The sequence below is a fragment of the Belonocnema kinseyi genome, chromosome 7 (assembly GCF_010883055.1).
Source record: "Belonocnema kinseyi isolate 2016_QV_RU_SX_M_011 chromosome 7, B_treatae_v1, whole genome shotgun sequence".
Classification (NCBI taxonomy): domain Eukaryota; kingdom Metazoa; phylum Arthropoda; class Insecta; order Hymenoptera; family Cynipidae; genus Belonocnema; species Belonocnema kinseyi.
This window is the reverse complement of record NC_046663.1, coordinates 106,078,687-106,088,984: the sequence shown is the minus strand read 5'-3', so window position 1 is coordinate 106,088,984 and position 10,298 is coordinate 106,078,687. Positions and strand designations below refer to the sequence as shown.

The following is a 10,298-nucleotide window of genomic DNA, read 5'->3' as shown; positions in this document are numbered from 1 at the left end:
AAGGAATCAAATTTTATCCCTAGATTTGAGAGAGGCTCTGTTTCCTTTTTTTATCTTATGCCAAGAAATCTAAATGTTGCAGGCTCCGTAAAATTAAATTGTGTTGGATATTTTCATACAGAAAAATATGTATGTGTAAGCGAAACATGAACAAGTTTGAAAGTTTCATACAATCTCTAAAAAAATCTGCAATATTTAGTTGTTGATTTTAAATGCATATGTGAATATTTTCAATTACTATCTTATGGAGGGATTATATATTATTAACTATCATATTATTCTTTGTTGATCTGGAATTTTTTTTCTCAAGATCAATGTTCTATAATAATACTACATATCCATCACATACAGAAAAATAGATTCTTAAATCTAACATCGAAATGTTCAGGGTTAACATATTTTATGTATAACTACAAGGCAGCAATCAAGATGTTCAAAGTTAGTATCTGCTGATATTAAAAAGTAAGATGTTACTCTGTTACAATCTGTTAAAATCTTACATGATGATTATGTCAAATAACCGTTGAAAATAAGTGAGGAGTTTGCTTATTTTTTTATCATTTATAAGGAATTAATTGATAACTTATTTGTCAAATTTAAAATTGAACTTGAATGTTCATACCTAAAACAAAAGCAGACAAAGTGTATTAGCGGCGTAGCCAGGATTTTTTCGGGGGTATGGGGGGGGGCTTCGATTTTTTCGGAGAGGGCTTCGAGTTTATGTACAGGAAAAGAATGAGGGAAAAGTTAATTGAATAATGAAAATACTAAGTTGAGGGCTTGAGTCCGCAAGCCCCCCCCCCCCCTGGCTACGCCGCTGAAGGGTATGAAATATCGAACAGATGATACATTCAGTCATGTTGAGCTTATTTTTAATATTTGTGAATCGAAATCTTCAAAATAAAAAATATAAATTGATATTAATTATATTTATATTATTAATACACTGCACTTTATTCAGTAAGATGCACTTAGGTCAATCATTTGATATCAAAATGATGTAAAAGTCGACGTCAGTCGTGGAAGTGATATCATCTTTCTTAGAAATCTCATTTGATAAAGAACTGATTTACTGCAAAAAAAAAGGTATAGATCTTACAAATTATTGGAATTAAAATATTAATATACTGCATTTAAATTATAATTTCGAACTAACTATAAAACATGTTTTAATGGGGGCACTAGTGAAATTTTAGCCCGTTGGAATAATTAGTGTAGAAAGTTCAATTTTTCTTCTTACATCAATTTAAGTATGAAATTAAGTCATAAATTTTACCTCTCGGAACATATATCTGTGATATTTTTTTAAATCTATAAGAAGTTTTGCAACAACGGTTCTTTAAAAGCATATCTAAAACAAAGGAAACAAATTTTACGGATGAACATGTATAATATGTACGGATTACGATATACCTCAAGAATAATTAATATTTTTACAATAATAAAATTAAGTATTGATCATCCAATCTAATAACTTAAATTACAAACTTTCCCTAGAATAAAAGCCAATTTACGTAATGTGGAACAGCTATTGTTAAATAAACAATGAGACTATTTATTTTTGCCCATTTTATAAGCGAACTGTTTACCGTTACCGAATTTTGCAGTTTTTGTAGTGGGAACTATAAAGTATGATGAATTTTGAGGTTAAATATACAAAGGTCCACACCCGTAATTTTATCTTTTAGAAACAGCATTATTAATTTTCATTAGTTGCTAATCGTAATAAGTTCAGAAAGATTACACAGAAAAACGCTGTTGTTAAATTTGTTGCAGCTCAAATTCCATTGATCACCCAATGAGTACTAGTCACTTAGAATAAAATTATATCTTCCTAATGTAACTTCCGAATGTTAGGTTAGTCATGCCCATCGAAATTTAAACTAAAGCCGGCATGTATAGAAAAAGTCATGACCGTCTACATATACAATTAGGTATTTTCATTTCAACCACCAGCTAACTTCACTTTGTTGAATACAGAAAATCTAGAGGAAATTTCTTCGAACGAAAAGGCATCAACTTCGATGCAGACGGTCACGACTTAGTTTTTACATCCTGGCTTTGGTGGTTTGAATGTCATGTCGGTTTTTACTATCCTAAGATTTGGAAATTATGCTACGCCAAGTACAATTTTTATTTCAAGACACTTGTAGTCACTGGTAAATGTGAGGAAATTAAAAGTTAGGTAATTATCATTATAACTTACCTGCTTATCAACATCTATTTAACACAAATAACGCTGGACAAAATCATTTTGACAGGCGACTGACAGTTTGTAGACTACAATTCACGTTGCTCTGGATGAGAAGAAAACAGTCTCTAAATTATACTTTTCCCCTAGATTCTCTTAATGAATCTGGGTGGCTCAAATTTCTTGCAAATGAATTGAACATCTCTCTCTTTTATTCAATACTTTTCGCAAAAATAGTATTCTCTTGTAATTCCTTCCATTACTCAAAACTTTACACAAATCTACACAGGATATGAAAACACATTATTAAATCTTTCCGTCTTTTACGTAAGAATCTCTGATCACTATTAAACTCAACCAATCAACTTTATAATTTATCTTGGTTTATACCTACACTTAAATGTCTTTTAATGTAGCCTCTTTTCTCAACTCAAAATAATTATTCCTTGCTCAACAGGAAAGATTAGACTATTTTTCTTAGGCCTCGTTATAGTTATGAAAATCATCCAGGCGACTATGGAATCGTATCTACGACCTCGTCGAGTGGCATCTCGCAGGTGTGTGGAATACGGTAATATCCACCAGAGTGGGGACCAACGTGGTCGGCTGAATCGCGTACCTCAGTACAGAGTGGGCCGTCAGCCGTAGCTCTCCTCGCTCTTTTTTGTTCTCGGTTCGCGTTGCTACATCTCTTCCCAAGTCTTCGTTTTTTTCGTTTGCATATGCTATCAACTTGAGTTAACAATATTGAAAGAGCTTGTAAAATTTTCATTGTTGTCTTTAATAGATCGATTACATCCCAGCAGAAGTGATGAATGAGTCGAGGTTTGTTTACTTCTGCCTCTTAAAACCTCAACCTTCATTCGTCAAACGATGCTGAACCAATTCTTCGGTACCAAGTAGTCGAGTGATTTAATTCTCTTGTCCAATGAATTGATAAATTTACTATTCTTTTTTTCTCTTCAGTAATTGGCGGAAAACTTTATTTGGATCTCATCAACAGGAAAATTTTCAGTGGTTTTCGAAATTATATTAGAGGAACAAGTGGAAGTGCGAGAACTGATCTTAGTGGAGTTACAAGTTTCTTATTACAAAAGAGAAATTTGACACTGGAAAACTTCTTGCAGATAATTGGAGAAACTTAAGGAAGTTAAGAAGAGATACATTTTATTAGGTCATTCTCAAGAATACCAGAAATTTCAGCGGAATCTTGATGTCGCAAAAGATATTTGAGCCTTGAGTTGAGGATTTTTTTCAAATCTGGAAATCTTTCAAAACGAGAAGTGAAATAAAATTATAGAAGGAGAAGAAGCGAAATAAATTATTTCCACACTTAAAGAGAAGGTTCTTTCCAAATTCTAAGATTTCTGATGATTCCGCTTATGCACGTTTCTATCTGGTTGTAATCAACCTGAAAAGATTCACCGACCTCGTAGAGCATCGGGAAGCTGCCCGATCCTCGACCTTCCTCCGGAAGTGGTATTAAGATTCGGAGCAGTCAATCGGAAGTGACATAACTCCTAGAAAGGAAAAGGAAAATTCTTTTGCGAAGAAGGATTCAGACTCTTCATTAAAAATGTTTAAAATTAATCCATGAGTAAAATCGAGTATGGAATTTTCCCACGAGTTCGAACGACCTTGACTTGAAAACGAACTTCGAAACGAGAATCGGACGAATCTTGTCTGATTAAATATTGATGCATCTATGCTATTTAACATAGTGACGTGATCTGCCTTTGTCGCGAGCCTTGCGTAATATTTCTCAGTGTTTCTGCGCTTACACTGCTTAGTTGAAATTTGCAGGATAGTAAAGTTGTTCCCTTGTGAAAAGAAGATTTGCGATGTGCGTGACGTAATTTTTTTCCAAGGTGTGTCTTAGAAAAGGAGAAAAACGCCGAATATTCTCTGGAGACACTTTTTATTGACCTTGACACCCACGTTAATAATTAATTAGGGGTTATAATGTTCAGGCTCAACGTGAATTGAGTCGAGTCGATACATATTTCATTGTCGTGGAGTTCTGAGAGATGCGGGACGCCAAGGGTACCTGAGGATAAGAGTGGGTGGATAATTAATGCAGAAAGGATAAGAAACTGTTGGAAAAAATGGCTCTAATTGCCCCAAGAAACAGCTCTCCGGTCATTCGCGACAAGGAAAATATACCGGCTTATGATGTAAGTGTACCTGTATATTTTAAAGAGAGATAATCATTGTGTCAATGCGTCCTTGGCACGAGGCAAGTTTGGCCAGATTTGGTGAAGAGATTTTTTTCTGACCTTGTCTGATTTGTTTTTCGTCAATATTAGGGACTTCTTTTCTGCAGGTTTCCATTTTGGTTCGATAAAGTAGTGGTGATCATGATTGATCCGTTGATTTGACTTGCTTATGTTTGTAGTTGAGATAATGGTAATTAAGTTTTAGATAATAATGATGCATCTCAAAATGTCTATGATATAATTTCGTTTATATTTTTGGACAAATAGGCGCACTGTGATGATCTTTAAGAATAACATTTTTATTTTATTATATGTGTATGTGAAGATTTTCAAAAATTATTTCATTCTAAAGGCATTAATTTAATTTTTGGTTTTTATAAAGAATAAATTTCCAATTGAAGATTTTTTTAACATGGATGCTTTCCAATCTCAAAGATTTCAAATTTGCATTGGTTTCAATTTTTCCTCTTAGGAAATTCGTCATTTTCAAATATTAATTAGCTAATTTAATGCCCCACTGCCAAATTTAATACTCTTCATTTAAACAAAAAAACCAGCGGTCATGCTAGCTAAAAAAATTAATTTCTCAAAATTTCTTTGCTCTATAATTTAGGGCTCACTTAATTCCCTATTGTCAAATTTAATCCTCTCCAACTTTTCGAAAAAACCTGTGGTCATGCTAGCTTAACGTTAACCTAGCAGGACCACACAGAGAAAAAAAACGAATTAGGCATTATTTCTTACCACAATAATTTAGGGCTCATTTAGGGCTCACTCAATGCCCTATTGCCAAATTTTATGGTGCGCATTTTTTTAAAACCTGTGGTTCTGCTATCTTAACGTTAAACTAGCAGGAGCACACATAGAAAAAAACTACTTGGACAACATTTCTTTGCACTATAATTTAGGGCTCAATTCATGCCCTACTGCCAAATTTGATGCTACGCATTTTTTTTTTTAAATCTGTAGTTCTGATATCTTAACGTTGAGCTAGCAGAACCACACATACAAAAAAAATGACTTGGACAATATTTCCTTGCACTATAATTTAGGGCTCATTTTAATGTTCCAGTGCCAAATTTGATGCTCCTCATTTTTATAAAAAAATCTGCGGTTCTGCTATCTTAACATTAAGCTAGCGGGACCACACATAAAAAAATTACTTGGAAAATATTTCTTTGCACTATAATTTAGGGCTCATTTAATGCTCCATTGCAAAATTTGATGCTCCGCATTTTTTTTAAACCTGTGATTCTGCTATCTTCAACGTTAAACTAGCATGATTACACATAGAAAAAAATGTCTTGGACAATATTTCTTTGCGCTACAATTTAGGGCTCACTTAATGCCATATTGCCAAATTTGATGCTACGCATTTCTTACACACAACCTGTGGTTCTGCTATCTTAACGTTAAACTAGCAAGACCAAACAGAAAAAAACGACTTAAGCATTATTTCTTTCCACAATAATTTAGGGCTCTGGGAATATGATAATGCAAAGGCTGCGTCTAGTCGTCTCAAATTTCGGGACGACTAGACCAAAATCAAGATAAATGCTAGTCATCCCGAAATTCGGGACGACTAGCCTATTTTTACCATTTGGCTAGTCGTCCCGCAAAACATGCATTTTAAGAAATTTATCCTTTTAACTAAACAAAAATTACCAAAAATGTTAGTCATACCGAAATTCGGGACAGTTAGCCTATTTTCATCATTTAGCTAATAGTTCTGAACAAATTCTAATAGTGCAATTACAGTTGATAAAATATAGTGATTTTCAGTCCTCGAGCCTCGCACTATTTTTCATCCTTATTATTATGTAAATTTAATTTTTTAAATTTTTATTATAGGGTGTGACCTTACATTATTTCTTTGACCAGTCACAGGGGTGCCTTCCTGCCCCCCACGGGGCGTTTAAACAAATTTACCAGAAAAAAAATATTTTCGTTTTTCTTGCATAATTTCAGGTTCATTTAAGGCTCCTGAAATATCATCAACAGTCTTGCGATATTTCCTTTGCCCTTTTTTTGTTAAATATGGTGTTGTGTTAACTTAATGGTATAAAAAATACGTGAAGAAAATCATAGAACCCATTTTTAAATTAAAATTATTTCTTGAAAAAAAGAATCCTACTCCATCTTCACTCCATTGGGAATCGAACCACAAAACTTCTAATTTCCGGCCAGGTGCTTATTCAATTAAGCTATTAGAGGGATCAGAATAAGAACTCTTAATTCAAGAACATAATGCTAATTTTTAGCTAGGTGTTAATGGTACAAGTAATTATTTTAAAATTTTTAATTTTTCTGCTATATCATCAGAGATTGTACCTTACCGACAGTAGATCAACCCTCCAAACCGTGAAGGCAGAAAATCTACACCATATCAATCAAGTTAAGAATCTTCAATAACAGAAAATGGTTAACGTTTTAATAAGACTAGATGGAAAATAATATTTTTAAATTAAAATAATTTCTTGAAAAAAAGGATCCTACTCCATCTTCACTCCATTGAAGATTCTTAACTTGATCGATATTATGTAGATTTTCTGCCTTCATGGTTTGGAGGGTTGATCTACTGTCGGTAAGGTACAATCTCTGATGATATAGCAGAAAAATTACAAAATTTTAAAATAACCCATTTTTACCCCTCGCATAATTCAGGGTTCATTGAGGACTAATTTGGGACCGTAGTCCTACATTTTGAGATCTAGTATTTTTTGTAAAAAATAGTGTTTGCAATAGCTTAACAATAAGTTAGTTCAAGATTGCTGTAAAACGTAATAAAAATGATTTGACAGAAAACTCACCTTATAGAATAATTTAGGGCTCATTTAGGGCTCTAGAAATATGAAAATTAAACATTTAAAAAAAGTTTAAACAATTTTTGTTTAAACAAAATCACAAGCAGAAGCAGAAGAGTGATCGGTCTCGTCTGGAAACCTTTTTTAGCTCTCCATTCAAAAAAATATGTCATTGACTGCCCTAGTCCCTAGTAGCACGGAACATTCCGGGAACCTTCGGAACGTTCCCTGAGCGTGTAAAATGTTCGCCACTTGGAAACGTTTCAGGTGCGTTCCACGGGAATGTTCAAAGAATGAATTATCGTTATTGTTATTAATGACTATCCGATAAACCATAAGTGGTAGCTCAAAATTAATGTCAGTTTATGATATAGATACCATATTACAAGGTGTATATACGGTACTCAAAATCGACATCTGTTTTTACCTATCTCTTACGGTTTGCGAAATGATTGTTGTTCAAAAATAACAATAATGGAAGGTTTCCCTCCAGCCTCAGTGGAACGTTCCCAAGCGGCGGACATTTTACATGCTCAGTGAACGTTCCACTGGAACGTTCCGCTGGTTCCCGCGGATCTTTCCAGGCACGTTCCCGGAACGTACCGTGCTATTAGGGTGGTCACAGTAGAGTGATCTGTCACAATTCGAACCTCTTTTCCATGTCTCCATTTAAAAAATACGCGTATTAGTGACCGTTTACAGAAGAGTGATCTGTCACATCTGGAATACCTTTTCCAAGGCTCATAATATCGAAGAAAATCCCCAATTCCCAAATTAGTGATAAAGTGTATTAATATAGGAATAATTAAGTGATGAGCAAATCTTTAGTGTGCTTTTAGCGTCTAATGTTCTTCATTATGTGACACTTCGTGTGTACTTATAACTTAATATTCCTCATTTTATGATAAAATAGTAAAATCTTGTACTTTATTTCCAAAGTAGCGAAAAATATGATCCAAACAAAAAGTTCCTTATGGACACAAAAATTTTTCGGACTAGAAACTTGGAATACGGCAAAGTTTGCCGGAGCTCAATACTCGACCTTTAAATAAAATCAGTGTAATCCAAAATTTAAAAAATTAAAAGATCCAATCAAAATTTAAAGCCCTACTTTAACGTTCATTTAACTATAACTTAAAAGGTTTACAGATTCAATTTTTTCTTAATTAAAATTTTTTTTTTTAATTTAAACAGCTTTTAATTTTGGCACTAACCAGGTACTAGAATTACGGAATTTTCCGTAAAATGAACCAATCAAGTATAGGGCTAGTATTACTACATTTTATGTAACGAGCTAGAAAAGGGGTTAAATGTTACGAAAAATATCGTAAAGGTAGACAGTTCGATCATTTTTATCCAATTTTCCATTGCAAGTGTCATCTACTCATTAATGTAAGGTGTGAATTATTGAATACCTATAAAAAAAGGTTATTTGATTTCAAATAATAATTGCGATACTTTCCAGATAAAAATTATCAAATAATTTTATTATTCCGATGAAGTTTTTTAAAATAAATATATAAATAAAAATGTTGAACATAATCATTCTTTTATTTGAAGAATACAATTACTGAAATAATCATTTTCCTTTTAAATTAATATTTTTAATATTTTAAAATATATCTTCAAACTTTTTGTTATAGGTTTTGAATTTTATTTCTTTAATATCATGTCGTTATGTATTTGTCTAAATTACTTATTTTGTTGAAAAATATTCTGAACTATTATTAATTTAAACTTTGTTAAGCAATGTTCTTATTGGTGATAACAAATCATGTTATAATATAAAAAATTGAGTTGAATTGATTAAGATATAATTTCTCACACCCTGGATCTGATTGACTTCGTGGTTTATCTACAAATATTTTTAAATAGTTTGAAGAAAAAAAACTTTTCAGGTGTGTCGGAACGTTTTAAAGATACTATTGAATTTGTATTTTATAATTTCGCGAATATTATTTTTAAAAAATACAAAAAGATTCATATTTGACTTATTGTCCTAGTTTTAGTATATCCTCGTATGCTCCAGTTTTATGCAAAGTTTTCAAAATCTTTCGCCAATCAGTTTTCTCCGTACACATGTTTTAAGCAAGAAGTTTGTAACAACTTGAAATTAAATTTCTCTTTTTATTATTTATTAATATGGATAAAGTTCCGAAAATTACTTTGTATTTATTTTATTTTCAAGGCTTGACTTATGGTACTTCTTTCCATCACGAGACGTTACAAGGGTGGGGGGTTTCCAACATTATTTCTGTGACTAGTCACATGGGTACCTTGCCGCCCCATAAGATATGTTGGAAAGGGGTACGGGTTTAACAAGCATTATCTCATTTTTCTAGAAAAATAGTGGATTTTTTCCTTTCTCAAACTAATATTCATCGAAATATAGTGAAAAAACACAGTTTTTGGTGTTTTGACCTTGAAAATAAAATTTGCAAGTATTTTTACTAGTATTTACGTAATCAGCGAATCAAAATATGTGCGGGCATATCTATGGTTTCAAATCGATCGGAGGTAAGTACTATTCGCATCTGCACCCATTAATATTTTATCATTCAATTTTACTTTTAATCAAAAGTCTAAAATACTTCATGCTTGGAATACTTCATGCTTGGAATCTACAATGAGAGAGCTCGTAAACAATAATTTAATTCGTTAATTGCAAAACAAAATTTCACATAAAAGAGATAATCACGTTGCTTGTGTTTATTATCTCCACAATTATACTTTTAGTTCGACCTCGACTGTGCTTTCTGTTAGTAAATTGCTAGTGGGATTGAAACGTAAAAACGTTTTTCTTGATAGAGATTATCAGCGGCTGCTCTACCTACCACAGTAATCACCTTCGGTAATCGACCTTTCTTGTGTCAGCCTGAATGTTCCTGAATGATTGCGGATTGTGCAGTTTGGATTATGGAAATGCGCTGTTAATCAAGTCATAATCAATCGTACATGAATAACCAAGGAGTAAATGTTCCTCGCAACGGAGCGACCCAAGGACAACCGCCTTCTGCATTTTTCCCGCAAGTGTTCTAGCATATTGTTGACACGCAGGGATGCTTTTTAGGCTATTAGCAAGTGAAA

The 10,298-nt window shown here is 32.9% G+C and overlaps 1 protein-coding gene across 9 annotated transcripts in view; it reads left to right on the top strand.

Moving 5' to 3' along the window:
- Positions 1-10,298, top strand: part of LOC117175989 (mitogen-activated protein kinase-binding protein 1) — a 261,034-nt gene that overhangs the window by 119,851 nt on the left and 130,885 nt on the right. Inside the window, exons 1-2 of one of the 9 annotated variants that reach the window (XM_033365900.1) lie at positions 2,843-3,016; positions 3,158-4,365. The exons of 7 other annotated variants lie outside the window; for them this stretch is intronic. In XM_033365900.1, the coding sequence (XP_033221791.1) occupies positions 4,297-4,365 (69 nt within the window). In that variant the 5' untranslated portion in view covers positions 2,843-3,016; positions 3,158-4,296. Of the gene's footprint in view, positions 1-2,842; positions 4,366-10,298 lie in introns of those variants that run through there. One more of the 9 variants, XM_033365899.1, reaches the window with a different exon arrangement.